This window comes from Ammodytes marinus, assembly GCF_949987685.1.
Source record: "Ammodytes marinus genome assembly, chromosome: 15".
NCBI classification, from domain to species: domain Eukaryota; kingdom Metazoa; phylum Chordata; class Actinopteri; order Uranoscopiformes; family Ammodytidae; genus Ammodytes; species Ammodytes marinus.
In genome coordinates, this window is record NC_137219.1 from 14,522,348 (window position 1) to 14,541,964 (window position 19,617).

A 19,617-nucleotide genomic window follows, 5' to 3' on the forward strand; every position below is an offset into this window, starting at 1 on the left:
GGAGCGGAAGCCTGAAGGGTTACCCATCAGCCATCTCTGCATTGGTTACAGCCATGCCTTGTCATGCTGCTGTTATTTTACCATGGACAGGAATAGCAGTAGAATGTCTTTCAGAAGAAAAAGGGTCTGGTGGGGAAAATACCCCTATTGCATCACAGTGTTCCCAAAAGACTGATGGTGCCCATTTTCTTCAAACATAAAACTGTCAAAAGAACTAAACCTTGTCAAACGGAAACCATTCCGAGCTCCACGTTAGGGATTTATAATAAAGAGACCAGGGGATGGTGGATAAGAGAGCGAGGCCAAGTTTGTAATAGCGTGCATTGCTTGGCTCCGGTTGACACTTAAGGAATAAGGCAGTTGGAGGGGAGGGTGAGGGGGATCAATCTCTGGCTCTGTCTAAACACTGCATGCTCTCAGCAGACCCAGCGGAGCCGAGGACGACGTTTACGGGACTCCTCGGTCAGATGCTTCTTCAATGTCATTATCCAGTTACACTGCTTTTCTTGTTTCTCTTCTTCTTTTATCTCATCGGGACATCCTCTGCTTTTCCTTATCTGCCCGCTCTGTTACATCATATTCGGGTGAGCACACAAATGAACTTATAGGAGTAATGACTGGTGTGCCTGAGAATAAACAAAGAAGAGATTCCTCAACAGGCGTGTTTATGCCACCTGAGATTCCGATAATTGAGGCGTTAGGTGCAGAGAACAACAGAGAGCCAAGATACATTAGGCTTCATAAAGTGCTGTTTAAGTGGAAGGCTGAAGTCTCCTGTTGCTATTTAGAGCTTGTTTCCAAGAAACCCCCAGCATCTTCTCTCTCTGCGTCCACCCCCATCTGGAGGCAAAGCAGAATTTTCAATATTTTCAACTGAACGCCAAACACGGCTATGCCCTAAGAGTAACAGCAAATTCTCTCCTCTCAATAGCCAATTGTCTAAGAGGCTGGCGCTCCAATTACATGAGTCATTTTGAAAAGAAAATGTTTATTGTTTTCTCACAAGATGTTGATCTTATAGTCATTTGATGAGATATTCTTCCTTTTCAGCTTGTGACAAAAACATTACCATACCCAACAGACGGCTAATCTTTTAGTGAAGTTGGCAATCCTGTCTGCCCACTTGGCCCAAGTGTCTCAGCGTTGTCTCTCATGCTGCAACTATGACTAAATATTGATCACTTAAATAGGCGGTACACTTGTATAGGTTGGCCCTTGCAAAAAGCATGGATTAACTCTAGCATGGAGAACTTAAGACAGTCTGAGAATTATCCAAATAAACCTAGGAAGGGTTGAGGTTCCAGAGGAATCCACTTGTAATTCAGGAGAATTATTCTATTCTGAGCTAGGATAAGCTCAAAACATTGAGAGAGGCTTTTGATTTACAGGAGAGTTGACTTGACGACGGTCTCTGTCTACAAAAACAGTCCAGAGTTATCAAAAACAAGAGCATACACAGGAACCAGAGGATTCCACTCAGTAACATAAACCGTTACCTTGCTCCAGCTCGCATAGGAAACACATAATCAAGTCAGACAACAGAGCAGCGGCCAAAGTTCCAACAAGAGAAACTATGAATCAGCAGTGACACTGATCCAGTACCGCTCATGTAGCCCTCGTCTGGCTATTCTCTATCAAACATTACATTAGGATGAGATAATACTTGTACTTACTTTTACATTTATTTAAACGATACAAAGCAGAACCAATCTACCATGACTGGGGCCATTTGACACCGAGAGACCCATCAAGAGATAAAATAAGGTTCGCTTTTTTCAGAGAAAGCACAAGCGCATCTCAAGTGCTTCCTCCTATTGACTAGTATTCTGAGTCATGCAGACTGAAGTATGACAGGTCAGGCTCTTTATGACCTTTTACTGGGTTGCCTTGGCAGCTGCTTCAGGACTCCTCGGTCTCCGCTGATAAGGAAGAGGAAGTGGCGGTGACTAAGACAGCTAGGTAGACTTAACACACTCTTACACTATCCACTATTTAACTTTAACCTTCACCCAGTTCTCTCAGTCGCTCGTTTGTTTTTTCTGAATGAAGAAATGACTGATCCTGAGCCACATGATGCCTTTTTCTCCAATCACTATTGTGCAGTGTAGGATTATAAAGGCTTACACACCGTTCTTTTGTATAAACCCACTGCAATTGTCAAGAAGGTTTGGTATGCAGGTCTAAGTGTTGGCAAAGAGCACCACTTGCATTAATGGGAGGAGAGTGCTGAAAATATAAATGGAGCCGTTGAGCCATTTTCCCCTTTCAAACCAAATACACAGAGTGGGACTGAGTGAGGCAGCTTATTCTCTTTGTTACATAACACAGCCATCGTGTCTGTTTGGATAAAAAGACGTCTTCTTGCCGTTCTATTTTTGGAAACTAATGACACTGCCGACATGCTGAAATGGCTCTGATCCGGCGCTCTGAGACCAAACCGCAACCCCTCACAGAGTCACGGTGAAGTAATGCTTAAAAAGGTTTATGTTCCCGCCATGTATGGGAGTAAAGGAAAACGTGGATGAGTCACAGGTGTGTTTACAGGCTGTGTGGGTTGCGAATGTGCTCCTGTCGTCACTGCATATCTCTGCCTCCATCCAAAAAGACATTGCACCCGCCAATTATTTTATGGGGCTCAACGACAGCGGAAAGGTGTTGCTGGAATAACTCGTTGGGATGCTTCAGTGAGAAACACACAGAGCCGAGTTCATATTGGGTTCAAACAGGAGAGGTGCTTTTTGGGTTGTGAAAGGAAGCAGAGGAATTATGATATCAGCACAGAGTCGAACCGGCAGGAATTAAACATCTGCTCGGAAGCATCCAGCGACATAATTCAAGTGAGCGGCGACAGTCGTGCGTTATCTGTGTCCCCTCTGGAAGTAAAGAGGAAAGACAGGCTGTCCTTTTAATAATAAGAGACACTTAGAAGCCTGAGCCAATGGAATCGACAGTTATTTTATTATTTTAGACAACTTCTGCTTTTATGTAATATTGAGGACTGGGAGGGGAACAAAGACACTAATGTTTTTTTTTCCTAATTTGATCTCATGACACACACTTTGGTTGCGTTCCGAATCGCATACTTTCTACTATATAGTATGTGGAAAAAAGATTTAGAATGTCCCGATTCTTGTGGCCAGATTTAGGATGGTTAGAAGTACCCGGATGTCCTACTTCATGCGGCCAAGATTGTTAGTGTTGAAAACTGCATCCTATTTGGGCGATTCTGACCCACAATCCAGTGCGCACGTGAAGTGACGTCACATCGACGAAGCCTCCATATGAAAACAAACGGGGATGCGACGGATATAAAAGCAAGAGGCAAGATCAAGGCGCAATGTTATGATGAAATAAGAGAGTATGTCCCAATAATATGCCTACTGCATCCTAACTAGATTCTTTTTATCATCGGATGTAGTATGTAGAATAGAAAAAAGAAAAGAGTATGCGATTCGGAACGCAACCTTTGTGTTGAGGAATACACAGGAGAAAAAAAAAAGGTCACACAGCAAAGTGAGAGAAAAATACAGTCTTCTGGTTTACAAGGTACAACTATCTAAAATAAATGCAGTCTACTACAACTGCCCAGCAGTACATTTTATTTTCATGAATGTTTGAGTGCTGTTGAATTGTACTGCATTATACTGAATGGTGTTCCTGTAATTTGTTCCATCCTTATTCATATAAATGTGTGTGGAGTGGAAAAATATCAGAAACACTTCTAAGTGTAATATGGTATAATTCAACCACACTAAAACTGTCACTGTTATAATGATCATTAAATTGATTGAACACCTCTTACAAAATCATAAAATTCATGAAGGTGGAATTTATTGCGGGCCTGTGGTAGTAGTTGCCAGCTTATTAGGTACACATATCTAAAACTAATTCAGTCCGAGAGTAAATTCGATGTCTTCCAAAATAAGTGGCCCTGAAAGCTTGGCGACCCAGGTCAATAACGGTTATTTTCAAACCAATGTATCTTCCAGTCTTGTCTCACAACTGATTCCAAAACATGCTGAATCTCTTTTGTGGAGCAGTTTATACTCAGATTATGCAGGAGTATAAAAACATTGGATAATGCAACACAGCTAATATCACAGCTTCCTCAATTTTGGACTTCACTTTGTTCCCTCAAGAGACAGCAAAGCTCATTGGTCAACAGTTTAGATGCGTTTGTCAAAATTCACCAAATGTGACTTCTATGTGAAAGTACCTTTCACATTTACTTCCCCTTCGTGAAGGATTTCATTAATTGCAAATTTGCAATTATTGCTAAATTAAAACGTCTCTCTTATAGATACTGACTTGTGCCAGGTCACTCAGTAGATCATCTCACCTTGCATACAGCTCTCTATCCTGTGGATGAGCTGGTAGGACTTGCAGCGGTCCAGCAGAGTTCGGATGGCTGGAAGAGGATCCAAGACGATGGTCTCTGGGTGGGCATCAATGTAGTCCTGAAACATTAATACATAATTAATAATAGTTTTATTAATTTATTTTTGTACACCATTTATGGCCACATACAAATAATCAGAAGACATTTTTTAAACACAAACACAAAAGTCCGTCCATACAATATTTGGTCATCATGTTACACTGCTTAACCTAATAAGTGCAGTATATCAGCTTCAGTCTGTGGTGACTGGTTGTAGCTTTGAGTGTTGCAACTGCAATTGCAAACACAATTAAATCGATTGATCAGAAAAAATAATTTACAGAACACTTAATTAATAAAGGCAATGATAGAAATGTGTGGGTCACTATGCATGCTTAAGAGAGGGCTGCACCCTGGCATACTGAGGTTGCACACACCACGTAACACTCTGCCATGACACACAAATAACTCCCTACAGAGTAGAAATGTTAAACAAACACATTGAAGAAGTGGGCAAACTTAAAATACAAATGCGGAGTTGAAAGGCCTACATGCCTCACTCTGTATGTGAGCTAGAGAGCACAGGCGATGTATGCCAGCGGGTCTTTGCAGGTTACATCACTATGCCTCTCTGCATGTCCGACTGTTAGGTCAGCTTGAGATTCGCTATTTTACATAACTGCCTTCCTCTCCTTTTGTCGGCTATCCCCTGGCTCTGTCCCCAAACCTCTCCACTTTGCAGCTCTCTAAGCTCTCCACATTTCCATCGCTGCTCGATGGGTTTCTCTGCCAACAGTTCCTTCCTAGCAATTTTTACTGACTCACAAACGCTGTGAGGTGGAGCTGGCTGTCCCTGCACATTAAACAAACAGCCTGCCTGCTCACATCACAGCCCATTAACAAAAAAAGAAAAAGAAAAAAAAAAGCATAGCTCCACTGTCATAAATGTTCACATTAAATTAAACACACGATGAAAAAGACATCGAACACAAATGTAGAGCGGACGAAAAAATTCCCATTTCTGAATAGAATAGCCTCTTTTACCGACGCATGCAGCATGTAAACAAATGCCCTTTTCTTGGCATGTGGGACCCATCTGTAGGATTGGCCAAGATCTAACAAGTAATGTTCAAAGCCAGTTGAGCGGTTATGTAAATCAAACATGCTGCTGCCGAAAAAAATAAAAAAAATAAATCCCAAATAAACTTAGAGTTAAAGCTGGGTTATATGATTTCTGATTGGTCAAAGTTAACATGAGCTGTACACTTTGACCAATCAGAGCGAGGCTCCGTTTCTCTGTTCTTATTGGCTGTTGGGACTGTCCATTCACTTTGGCATGACTTTGTTGGTGTAGAGCGTGTCAGGAAGGGACCATAGGGGAGGGACCAAAGAGAACAAGTGGAGCGGTTGAGGTATTGAATTCGAAATCTCTATCCCAACTGCCATTTTCTCCCCAAATCCTCCACCCCAGCTTTAAGAGGAATACTCTGTTGATAGGGACAGTCACTTGCTGATGAAGATGAAATGCATTTGAACGCAGACAAGAGGGGGAGCCGAGATGGAGACGAGCTCCGGCTAGCAGGTGTTAGAGAGGAAAAGAGCCAGACGATCATCAGTGTGGGTGTAACAGAGTGGGTGTTAGGGCTTCACATTTTCTTGTAAATTTTTTCCAAGCTGATCCGTTTCCATAGGGAACAACACTGTTCAAAGTCTAAGAAAACTATGTTGAGCAGAGGAGAGCCATGTCTGCAACGCCACAGGCATCAAACCTGAAGTGGAAAATAATTTTTTCTCCCACTAAAACCAGATGGGTGCCATTGAACACATCAGCTTGATTCACAGAAGCTGTCAATCATAGAAAAACCTACTAGACTCAAAACTGAATTTATTTTAAGCAAATTACACCTGTATGGTTGTAAGTTCAACAGAAAAAACAACTAACACAAACGTCTCTGAATTTTGTCAACTTGTATTCCAAATGTAATCATCATTGGTATATGGCATAAGTTACATTTCAATCATTACATTTTAAAAAAGGTAGCTGAAATTGTGAAAGACGTGTATGAAAAAAAAGATACAAAGGTCAGCAAACTGGTTTAGTTACTTGAACTCAATCTCCTACATAGATAATTTATGATGATCATTCTTATGATTGTCACTATACCCATAACCGTGAAGCCCTGAAATCATGCCAATAATGATTTAGTTGTGCACATGGCGATAAGATACACACCTCAGGCCATTGACTCATAATTGAGTGTATCCTAGCCTGACATTTCGTATTTAATAAAGAGGTATGTCAGGTTAGGTAAGGGCTTATTCCCTCCACCAGACAAGAGATTATTTGTGATCACAGCTGTAGCATTAGTGATGCATCAGTGCTTACATTTCAAAGAAAATGTTATCACAGATGACAGCTGTGTTCAGGTAAGTAGTCAGAAATAAAAAGGAGGTAAGACAGGGCTCAGCCATAAAGCTGAGCTGTTGATTTATCAGACTATCAAACCTTCATGTACAGTCACAAGCTTTAGTTTGTTAGAGACAGACAATATTGAATGAAACCACCTGCCCATGTGGTCTGAGTACTTTGTATAAATGCTTATAGGGTACAATGATTTAGAGATGCAATATGCAAATACTTCATAATTAATTTTTAATAGTGATTTTTTGGCATTTGTATGCTTTATTAGATAGTTCGGAGAGACAGAGGTAAAATGGGGAAGACATGCAGAGAACGACCACAGGCCAGATCTGAACCTGTGGTCTGCTGCTTCTGAGGACTGAGCCTCTATGGGCAGGCGCTCTAAGCACTACACCACGAGCGCCCCTGTGACCAAACAATTCTATCAGCAGTAATCCATCTTTGAGTGCTTGTGTTAGGTGGGGCTCTGAGTGTAAAAGTTCACTAGAAATGTTACCTAGATGAAACTTGGTTAAATGGGCCACTTACCTGTTACTACATGGCATTTGACAGCTAAGAGGTCATGATGCCGTTTGTTGATGGACAAAGAGTTTAACAAATGACAACCAGCGCCATCCCTCCGATGAACACAATTTAACTTTAAAAAGAGACCAAGGATGAGCGTTGCTGTTGTAAAGTTGTGACCTATGGTGTTTTGTGCCAACTATTTATATTAACCACGGTGTTTGCCCAACACCTTCATCCTGTTTGGGCTTCCTAATAGAGAAGTCAGGAACATGTTGACAGAACTGCGTGACTTTGATCATGAGCAGCTCTTTAGTGTCCAACACACAGGCAGCGAGGGAGAGAGACAATTCATTTTCACACCATGTATAGCACTTTACAGCATTTGGAGCTGTGACCTGCTGTCAAAGTGAGATTTTTCGCACTTCAGGAAGAACAAGAAAATCTCTAAGAGAGCTTTCTTGTGAGTCACCACATGCTCAAATATATTAGCCTATGCCCATTATGTTCCTGGAGCTACGTTTAAAGCTCTAACTGGGACATACACACTACAATCCTGATTCCTGACTTTCTAGTTTTATTTCTATTTTTCCAAACTGTTATGTGAAGGGCTGAGTAAATGTTCTATATCTTGCAGGCTGATGCGGGCAAGTGTTCTATATCATGCGGTAGCTCAGCCACATGATCACTTCGGTCATGTAATGTAGTCTGAGAGATTAGGGCTGGGAATCATTTGAACTTTTTAGTTACAGTACTTTGAGATTATTTATTTTTTAGAAGTAACAATTAGAATGATGTTTAGCTACCAAGGATTTTCAATCATTTAAAAAATTAAGCCAAAGCTCTTTCAAGTTAATTGGTGTTTAAAAAGCATACTTAAAAAGGAAATCTGCCTAAATACTAATTTAAAAAGTGCAACATTTTTATTTAAATCTGTAGCAACCAGGGGGTTGTTTCAGGAAGCGGGTTTTGAGGTAACTAAGATTATAGTCACGTCTCTGGGTTTTCTGTTTCAGGAAGCAGGTTCAGCGCAACTCAAGAGTCCGTGACTGCGGCAACAGACTCAGCAAGACTAGCCTAGTCGCTGGTAGGTTTGCTCCAACCAACTCCTGAGTAGGTTGTCACATAGCATAAGGTTTTACCAAAGACGTGTTGCGCCAGTAACTTTTGCTGCTGCTGATATGCGTAACTTTTTCTTAAAAATATGGCTTCTCATACCGAAGTGTAACGGAATTTTATTTTTTCATACATTCCAATGTGTACATTTTGTAAGCAGGTACTGTACATTTTTAAAAGGGACTGTGTCTTAAGAATTTTGAATGGAAATCTATCAATTTCATTAGCTCCACTTGCGATCACCCATATGATGCTTACCTGTACTCTTTGCACCAGCAGAACAGCCTGCGAGTCATTCTGGTCAGCCTCCAGGATGAGGTCAGTCAGTTTGTGGATGATGACGTCCAGAGGACCCTGCTCCTCCAGAGGCTGGCTCAGGTCCAGCTGAGGAGAGAAGGACAGCCATGGGTCAAGGATTACAGCGGAAACAGAGCCATCCAACAACACTGATTCATTCATCTCATTTAGAAATGGTTAACATCAAATCACTTATGAAATGCTAAATTGTTTCAATGTTTAAAAAGACCAGAGTGTCTCTTCAATGGAAAGCATTGCCTATTGTAACTTACTGCTAAAATGGAACTGAAGTAATGCCTCATAGTAGCTGTAGCCATTACTTTGGCACGGCCAGGTTTGTTGCACTTGTTTTTATTTACGCCATCAGGATTTATTTCTGATGTCATTTATTCTACTACAAGTTACAAACTCTCTCCGTTTGGCCAGAACTCCAGTATCCCTGAGCATATTCCTCTCTGCCTCTAAGAGAATGCCATGTTTGAAGTTTTCCGCAGACGAAAAACTTGACTGCACTGGTATACAAGTAGTTCATAAGCAGTCAAGCAGGTCTCAAAGTGTGAGAACACACTGTGTGTGGGTCAGTGCTTGAACAAACATAGCAACATTACAAGAGAGAGAAAAGATTATAAATCCAATTCACAAAAGCCTTTTATTGTATATTTGGTTTGTGCGTGAGACACTTTTTCCCATTAGAAAACGCAAGGGTGCTTGAAGTTGTGCTGCTTTTTTTATTGTTAGATAACAAAAGGACCTTCTGAACTTGAGAGGCAGGGTTGAGTTAAAGGAGGACAGACATACAGACAGACAGAGCAGCCTTCAATGTGTGGCCAGACATAATAATTACCGGAAAAGGCCATAGTAGTCAAAGTATATTTTGAGATAAACTTATCAGAAGTCTCTGGTAAGACCTTAGGCTAGGACAAAATAATGTAACAGCTCATTGTAGCTGATGGTGTAGAATAGAAAACATGCGATGCAGAGAGACAAACCAGAGTAAACACATCACATTACTGAGAAGCAGTAGTACAACAACTCATTCGCTTATCAGCAAATGGGAATAACCGGATCGTTATAGACAAGACAAGTCAGAAGCACATGTCAATAAGAAGAGCCAGGCAGGACTCCACTGTCCTTTGTGCTGTCAGGAGGACAGAACACAGACTGAAAGCAGATACACCTTAGTCACACAGGTGTGGATCAATGCAAGAACTGTAAAACTGTACAGTTTCAGTTGGTTTAGGGCTGGACACGGTTAGAGCTGACATTTCCTGGTTAATGATTGTGAGGGGTGTGATGGATAGATAACTGATTAGCGTGCCCTTGTTCTTGCACTGAAAAGTCAAATCTCACACAGTTGTAAATCTGTTGAATATCAGATGATTTATGTTCTTTACACTGGTTTCATAAGAAGGAACTTAATGTCCGAGCTAAGAGACCTTGCCTTGATTCATTGTTCTTATCAGTGTCCGGCAAGGAATATGAGCTTTTGTATGTTGAGCAGCAGGCCCAACCTATGCTATCCATCATACAGTCTTTGCAGAGGACGCCAACACACCCCTGTAGTGTTCAAGTCAAACCTGTATTCCCTCCAGAGCTCATTATGCTACATCATCCTGGCATTTCTTTCTCGGCCCCATCTTAATGTGGTCGATCTCATTCTACTCCACGCTCCATTCCTTCCACCTGTAGCAACACGCCCTTCAGCTCAAAAGTAACATGCCGACACCAGCTGCAAAAATATATACAGGGGCGATGAGGCGGAAAGTGGCCTGTGACTCTAGCACGTCGCTAAAATGGACTGAATTCTCATATCCACTGTATCTGTAACTAGTTTGTTGTTGAGATGATATGAACAAACACGTCTATCACAGTATGTTATTTTACATTATCATGATATTGATATAGGACATAATACATTTGATGGAAAACAAATCGATAAATTGTCAATGCAGGAAAAAAAAGTCACTGATTCTGGCTAATCCTTATTTCCATAACACCTGGTCATTGGCTTGTAACTTTGCTTATAATAGTGTAATACACCAGATATTTTAAACCTATCTCATTTTAGAAATGGTATGCCAAAAACATATTTACTTATTAGCAGGAGCTACTGTGGAAGACAGTGGATGATTCATCATTTATACAATAAGACATTGTAGATTTAAACAGTTTATGATGCAGTGCTTGAATCAGTGGGATACTCGACAACCTGAGGAGGTGATTTGCAACACTACAGTGACAATTAGACATTTAATAGTTATAATAAGCCAGTAGGATCAAATAAACTAGAAAAGCAGCCGGACCCAGGTTATAAACGTACTCTACAGGTTTTTGTGTGCCAGCAGTTCAGCTGGTTTATCAGGAATCATGTGACAGGGAGGTGAGAGCATATGATAGTCGAACAGGCTGCCATGACCTTAGTTGTCCTCTTTTGGTCAGTCAACCCTCATAAACTGTGTGGTCACCTGCGGATAAATGTACTACTGTGGGTTTATAATCCTGGATGCTATGGGCAGCAGTGGTGACAGGACTTTAACAGTGGTGGGAGATACAGCAGCGCGGTAAAAACGTAAGCGTCGGCCTCGTTTTCTGTCTAGCTAGCACTGTCAATGTGACGGGTGGAAGGGAATTGTGTCTGAACTCCACTGAGGCATGGCTTTTAATCTCTTGCTTACACAACACAGAGGGCCCATCCACAGCCTGGCCCCTCCACAAAAACAGGACTCTACATCGGAGGGGTCAAAACCCACTGGCAAAGACACATCGCCGAGGATGAAGCTCTCGTTTTCCTGTGCGTAGTCAGCACGGCACCGCTTTAGAGCTCATCCAAAAAAACAAGTAGAAAATGTCACTGATGTCCTGCTAAATGCTAAAAGCAGAAATGTCAGCTGACGTCTTTTGAAAAGTCCCTCTGGGAGTGAGTGCTAGCAGTGAGCCATAATGACGGACAGAATAAAAAACACGCTGGATCCTGGAGGGAGAGTGTGGGTCAGGGCCAATGTACTTTCAACTTTGATGCGGCTCCAGTGGGCCCAAGCAAAACCCAGGGGGAAAACAACCCGGATGATTTTCAGAAAACAGTGCACTGCTTAGACGTAAGCTACAGTTTTCAACACTATTGTGTCTAAATAAGGTGAACACAAACTGTAGGGATGATTGTATGGAGCGGATATTTGTCTGTGCATGGTGAGGTTTCCATGGAAAGGTTTCTTCCTTTAGATGTCTCTTTCTAGTTGCCCTCAGCTGGATCAAATCTCACCTGGCATTCCCTTTGTTGTCAGGCAGGCCCAGAGAGAGAGAGAGACTGTGTGCAGAGTGCAGACAGACATGTGATGAATGATTTATATTGTGAATGCCACGCACTGCAAATGAAACCCTAGTGCACGAGAAACATACGTGTCTGAGATCAACTGTGTCTGTCGGACACGCTTCACATGAAAGGCTGAACATGAGAAGGGATCAACGTGAAGGTGAATCCCTCACCAAAAACCATATGGAGGATCAAAATGGGAGCTCATTAGGCTAATGGCCCCAACTCCTCACTCAGCCTCCCTGGAGTCCTCACTGATGACTCTGTTGTGCAACGCAATCTTTGGAGGCAGCAGCCTTTCTGCGTTCATCAATGAGTACATTAATGCATATTTTGTTTAAGAAATTATTAATAATTATGTAAAAATATAAATAATAAATGCAAGTCATGGGGGATGAAAACGATTTTTTTCCAGAAGTAAAGAGACTTTATACCTGAGGAGATAAAGGAGTCACTGTGGAGTTCATCTTGGTCAAATATCTAATGACAGACTTATTGCAAAACATTGGCTTTGTTGCAGTGTGACCTGCACACCTATGTGATGGATCGTTCTGTATATTTACAATTTGCTGCTTCATCTTAGCTTATGTCTATAAGCACGTTGAAAATACCAGTCACCGATCAGATTTCTTTGGGTCGTGCATCATCAGAGGATCAATAAATAACATCTCTTTAACATCAGCTTCCACAAATTCAATAAGTAGGTGAGATACAGCAGCATGTCGAAAATTAACTTACCATATAATAAAAGCAGTAAGTCAATAACGTTCACTGAACAGCCTACTCAAACGAGGCTTCGTCAAAGCCGTGCCTGGTGAGTTAACCTCATTGGCTCTGTGATACAGACAGGCTAATGTAAAGAGCGGGAGGATGGCTATCATGAGCTCAGGGCTCAGGAGTCAGTATTGATGAGCAGGTGCAAAATCACCAAGGAAGGATAGAGGGGTGAAAAGTAGAGACAAGGTGAGCTTACTATGAAAAAAAAGAGTGAGCAAAGATACTTGAGACTAAAAGAGCAACAAACATGTAAATGTGTAAAGTAAAAGAGAAATGCCCTTTTCCGTTTTTCAGTTCTGTCAGTCCTGATGGGTATACATGTTGATGCTTTTCCCACACTAGAAATGGAAATATAAAATGTACTAACTCCCTGGGGCGGCCAGATTTAGCAAAAATCTGTTCACACAGGGTGACGTCGTCACCACTGCCGACCCTCTGGAGGATCCAACCAATTTTTGGCTGATACCATGTATATTGCTTATAGGTTAGATTTAGTAGAGTGTGAGGCTGAAATGATTGACAATTTGAAAAACTCACATTTGAGGAGCTAAAACTAAGGCTAAAGGTTTTTGCTTAAAAACATTACTTGGAGCATTGATGGACTATCAGCAGAGTTATAGTTTCAGTTATTGTAAACAGCTATTAATCCAACAGATCGGAAAACAAATAGGTGAATTAGCTTGATATAAGGCTGTAAACAAAGTGAATTTATTGTTTATTCTGACAGAAAAAGCCAAAGATTAATTTCTCCTTGGATACCCAAGGTTGAGAGGTTATAATCAGTCTGTCAGGCCACAGGGACAAGGTTAGGTGATTAAATTGGCTGCAAGAGATAAATCTCAAGCCATTTTCTACTCCAGCCTTCTGGAGGATGTTAAATGTACTCCCACCTACTCGTAAAGCTTGAAAAACAAAAATGAATAAAACATAAACAACACTCAAGCAGAATACTTCATCTGCAATGATACACAGTTTCCATTTTGAAGCAATGGTATAGTGCCAGACAATTTTTAGGGCCTAATATTTGCTGTGTAACGTATGACCACTGTCGTTACAGATGGCCAGTCAATTAAGAACTGGGCCTTAAGGACAACACATACATGATAGAATATATAGAACAACACAGCATTAGAAATTGCATACTCGATTACAACTTTGACAGTCTTCGGGGAGGTCTAAGAATTGCTAGGCTCAGAATTCGCTACTGCAATGAGAACACAGCGTTGTACAACAAGGCCAAAGCATTACAATGGCTACCATTATCTTGGCTTGTGATGCGGCCATTCTAGTACAGGCACTGACTGGCATTGGGTGCATCTCAGGCAGCCGAGTCAACAACGCAAGTTAAACATAACAAAAGAAAAAAAGAAAACTGAAACGAAAACTCCGGGTGTCTGAATACATGGAGCTTTGTGCAGTGGCAGCCAAAACCCAGCTAAGCATAAAAAAGAGTTCATGATGATTTGTTTGAGGGACAACAGGTAAATCCTGGAAAAAGAGAAACAGGGAAGGCCAGAGGGCTGCTGGGTGCCCCTAACTAAGAGTCTGTGAGGATCCGCTGACTCCCAGGAGGGTCTGAATGCAGAGTGGGAAACAAAGCCCTGCTTACTTTGGGACCATTCCCAGGACAAGGCTTATACTGGGTGTGCTGATATAGTCCGCACAGCAAGAGGAAAAAAAATAACCTCAAAGCAAGGGAGAAAAAAAAGAGAACCCCCAAGACGACAAGAGAACTTATTTAAGAAGAAAAACTGAGTCAGAGGCGGAGAGAAAAGGGCAGGGAGGTTTTCTCCTGAACTGCACCACTTTAACTGACAAGTACTTTTCAGCACTGAGTCTACAGGGCTTAGTTACAACTGTTACTATGCTGCTGTGTTCACTTACTCAATGTAGTGTACTGTGCAATATCCATTAATGACAGCAACCTTTACATTCCCAGTGGTCTGTATTTACCTGAGCACAACTAGGCTAAGCTTAGAGTTAAGTGATTACTGAAGATAGACCATTGTTTTTCTTTAAAGCAAAAAGCTGCATCTGCTCAAGTCACGTGTATGCCATTTTAAAATGTAAAAAAAAAAGTTGCTCTTGGTAAAGGTGTCTGATTTCAGATACTATGAAACTGGCAATCTTATGATTGTTGTAATCACACAAAACACACTCACAGAATGAGTAGCCATTGTGAGATTCCTCTGACGTACAACAATGTTTACAGAGTTGCGGGCAGGTGTTGAAATATCCTGGTGAGAAGAGTTGCATCACAGCTTAGCGATGAACATGCTCTGGTATGGTCAACTTTGACTGATGATGCTTACAGACTGAAAATAGCAGGAATGTAAAGCAACTACACCAGGTATGTAGGGGGGAGGACATTCACAGTACTTTACAGCACACATCTGAAAAATACAAGTGGAGCAGTTGGCTTGAATGAAATAATGTCTCAACAGGAATATAAACATAAAGCTGGGGTGGCGGATTTGTTGAGAAAATGGCAGTTGGGATAGAGATTCAAATCCAAATACCTCAACCGCTCCACTTGTTCTCTTTGGTCCCTCCCTGACACGCTCTACACCAACAAAGTCGTGCCAAAGTGAATGGACAGTCCCAAGTCCCAACAGCCAATAAGAACAGAGAATCGAAGCCTCGCTATGATTGGTCAAAGTGTACAGCATGGTCAAAGTGTACAGCATGTTAATTTTGACCAATCAGAAATCACATACCCCAGCTTTAAGATTTCCCAACAAAAAAACAGTAAATGACTGGTCAATTTTGTTTTATTGTAATAAAAAAATCCTTACCTGAACAACTTCTATCCCTCTTTTCCTGAAAAAAAGAGAAAAGTAAATGAATACATTTAACGATAAATAATCATGATGATCAGTCAGAAATACACATTGCCATGCATCGAAAGCTAGAAGATATTTTGTTTATGTATGCCATACGTAGGTGAGACTGTCTGTGTCTCAGGAATGTGGGTGAAAAGGCCCAAGATAAGACTTGAATAAACTTAGACTAGAAAAGAAGAAATCCAACACAAAACAAAAGTAACAAGAAAACACAATCCTATTTATTTTCCACTTTCATGTGAGTAAATGTGTAAAACATGTTTTAGCATCAGTTGCCTTAATGGAGCTCTTTCCTCTCAATGTGAAGGTTCCTCTTCATAAGGGGAATTGAACAGAAACTCACTGAAGGTATAGTACACAATAGTGAAATTATTTCCTAAACATGCAATAAAAAAATCGATAATGTAATATCTTCAACTATAATCATAATGTAAAATGTTGTGTAATAACTGACAAATAATTAGAAAAAAAAACATTTAATTAAAACAAGTTGCTGCATGTGCACATACGCACATGATTGCTAAAAGTCTATACCTTAACCTAGCAGTAATTATTTAATTTTAAATTCAATTTTTTAATAGCGTTTGTTTTATTCTTAAAAACACAATTTTCATAAAATTAGTACATAAAGAGGCAACAGGAGGTCTACAACAATATGAACAGTAACAGACGTGAGCGAGCCAGGATGTAAAAAATAAATGAAAAATTAACTGGAATTATTTGGTAATCTGTTTGATAGCAGGACAGTAAAGTAAGATGCAAAATACAAACATCCCATCACAGAGCTTGAAAATATTCTACTATGCAGAACGACTGTGTGAGATGACTTTTTCTAGAAGTCTGTCAAGAGACACAGAGGCTGCCCAGCCCCACTATATGTTTAAACCTCTTATTTAAAACCTTCCCAAAATGATTCAAAAACTTCCTAAAAAAAAAAAAAAAAAGCTTCTGAAATGTCACAAATAAGCCAAAGGGATTCAGTATAACAATAAATCCTGAATGGCCAACTCTAGCCCAGTTGTTTTTGAGATTACAGCCCCATGGTAACAGCCGTGCAGCCATTCACTGCTTCACAACAATGTGGATATTTAATACTGCAGCTGGTGTGTTTCATGTGGTGTGAATGGGGCCTTTAGTTTCGTCCCAACTCAGATATGGAGATTGTCTGCTCGCTGATACACAGCCAGCCGAACGAATGAGATGACCAGAGAAGCAGAAGGATGACATTTATTACACTCCATCTTGAATATAGAATTCAATATCAATAAAATGTATTTATGGTACACCATGATGAATTTGCCATGTGTTTGAGTAGGTGTAGTAGTTTAGGCAAAAATGAAAGCAGGAGTGTGACTATTGTTTAAGGTGTGGCTGACAATCACCACAAGAAACTAGGACGTTTTTCTTTAGGACACAATGAATACATGATGCAGTGGTCTAATGGATGTTGTGCAACCACAGTTTTAGTAAACCAAACAGGTGAGGCAGCTTGAGCTGTTTGGGCGGTTTTCTCTGCTTAAATCAATGCAAACTGTTATTTACATGTTAATAGATTTTAAAGTGAAAATAGTCACACAGTCTTCTAAATCCCTGAACTCAATTGTATTCTTTGGCTGAAAGATTGCATGCAAGCAAACAGTGGGTGTAGCAGTAATCTCATCAGACTTGTTGTCCTAGGGTGCAGTGGCCTTGCCTTGAGAGGACGAATTGACAATATTTTTACATTATCCAATGACTCTCTGGCTGGCTGTTCACAAGGACATACCATTTTTCCATTAGGCATATGCGTATAAGACGAAGCCTTTCAAAATTACTGTGCAAGCTTACGGGACAAAAACATAAACCCAAGTGGCTCTGACCAGCAGGAAACCATCAGGACCAGCTGCATGAGACAGGGCAGACTCCATACTGAAGCACCAACTGGGTCAGCTGCATGACACATAATGAGGAGTATAATAATGGCACAGTATGTAAGGTGAAATATTAGGTGTATCTGTGATAAATTCTAATACCACCTGGCATGTGAAAAAACTTCACAAATCTGTAAAATAAAAATGAAGGTGCAAGAAATTAAATTCAAAGAGTGCCATATGGCCAATGCAACCAATCATTTATAAATACAACTGTTTTTCTGACTTGAGGTCTAACAATTGGGTTAACTATTTGGCACTAAAGCTCAACTGCAGGTTCAAAGACATTTTAACAAATGACACAGCCTTGGTGAGTTGTGTCACCTCGATGGACAAATGCCCTTTAAAAAGCAATGTGTAAACAGGAGTGACACATAAGAAGGTTATCTGAGTTCCATCTTTTCCTTCCTGTTAAACAGGGACAGTTGCTTTCTAACTCGTTACATGATATGAAAAGGAGAACAAGACGACAAGTTTCAGTGACTGGGGCAAAGCAGTCATCCACTTAGATATACAGTATTGGTATTCATTTGTTGTCGTCTTGTTTAAAAGCCATGAATGCCACTTTATCTTCTGTTACAAACTACTTGTTAACACTTTGCCCCCACCCTTCATTATAAACAGCCCTCATTCCAGCGGATGGCAGGATGAAGCAGGCAGACTGTGTGGGGGTGTTAGGAGTTTATGAAGAGATTAAAAATGTTTTGTGGATTACTGTGTCGTAATCTGTGCTGGCTCAACCAGGTTGCTTGTTGATAAAAAACAACCTTCTTGGAAAAATAAATAAATAAATAAATAAATAATGCACACCGACAACACATCTGACCTACTGCTCGTGTTTTGTCAGTATGCATTTCAGCTTTTTTTCCATTTACTCTCACTGTTACCTCCTGTCATTGTTTGAATAATTGCAGCCTTCATACGGCACAGGCAGGGAGCTAAGCATTGTGCAAGACGAGACGATAGGGCTGCTGCTGCCCTACCTTGGAGCAAGTCTCCAATCCAGTTTACCGTACCAACTCATGTCTGCTGAGGAAATCTGTGCCCTACTTAATAACACCTTATATAACAATTTACTCAGTTGGAGATGGATAAGCTTAGCTACGCTAAAAGAAGATAACATGCATACAACACTCGCATAGCTGTCCCTCTCAAGGCTGGAGAACCAAAACAAATCGTTTCTAAAGAATAAATCCCCCTCTGAAAGAAGTTGTTTTATTATGACTATGCGTCTGGGCTACATAAGTCAGTTTTCAACATCTCACAACTACACACAAAATAGCCAAAACTTGTCAATGTGATTTCACACTGTTTAAATAACAATCAATAAGAATGCAGTAATAGTCACTGGCTATCCATTCTGGCTCATATATGATAACAAGCCAGATATGCATTATTTCAATCCACCCACACACATATAGATTAACTTAGTTAATGGAGCTGTGGCACCTGTTTGAGCTGCTTGTCCTGTTACACATTCACCTAAGGCCACTTTTAACTGTCCTACCCACGCACATTTTCTGACCATGTCTCAACGAGCACAGTCAACACTAGACGAACAAAACTCACTACACTTAACGTTTGCCTGTGTCACCTTCCCTAAGCAATACAGCAGAGAGAAAAGAAGCAGAACCTCTCAGGCATGCTTTCAGTGAAACCTAAAATGCCGAGCAGAAATAAGTATAGGACATTACAGATGCTGTGTGGAGGTGTGAAAGAGAAAGTTCAGATGAGAAGACTGCAAAAGAGCCAAGCGATGACAATCAGTCTCATTTGCCAGCGAGTCATTAGGAGGAAGTGAAGCATCAGCACAGCTCTTAATTCACACTGTGACACGGATTGGTAATGATGTATCCACGTACCTGCACAAATCAGCAAAGGCCTGAAAATTCAGCTTCTTCATCTTCTTCTCGCTGAGCCAGTAGCCCACTCTCCGGCCTTTCAGGAAGGTCTGCATCTTCACTGTGCTCCGGTCCCTTCTTTCTGGGAGGTACAAGGTGTGACTGAAGGCTCAACCTGGACCCGGTGAAACACAGGAAACACACGGTTTAGGAGGGATA

General features: G+C 40.9%; 1 protein-coding gene across 1 annotated transcript in view; it reads right to left on the reverse strand.

Moving 5' to 3' along the window:
- itpk1b (inositol-tetrakisphosphate 1-kinase b) overlaps window positions 1–19,617 on the reverse strand; it is a 28,148-nt gene that overhangs the window by 7,880 nt on the left and 651 nt on the right. Inside the window, exons 2-5 of the mRNA XM_080041771.1 lie at window positions 19,420–19,573; window positions 15,600–15,624; window positions 8,679–8,804; window positions 4,340–4,457 (exon numbers count right to left, since the gene is read on the reverse strand). Coding sequence (XP_079897897.1) covers window positions 4,340–4,457; window positions 8,679–8,804; window positions 15,600–15,624; window positions 19,420–19,514 — 364 coding nt within the window. The 5' untranslated portion in view covers window positions 19,515–19,573. The remainder of the gene's footprint in view (window positions 1–4,339; window positions 4,458–8,678; window positions 8,805–15,599; window positions 15,625–19,419; window positions 19,574–19,617) is intronic.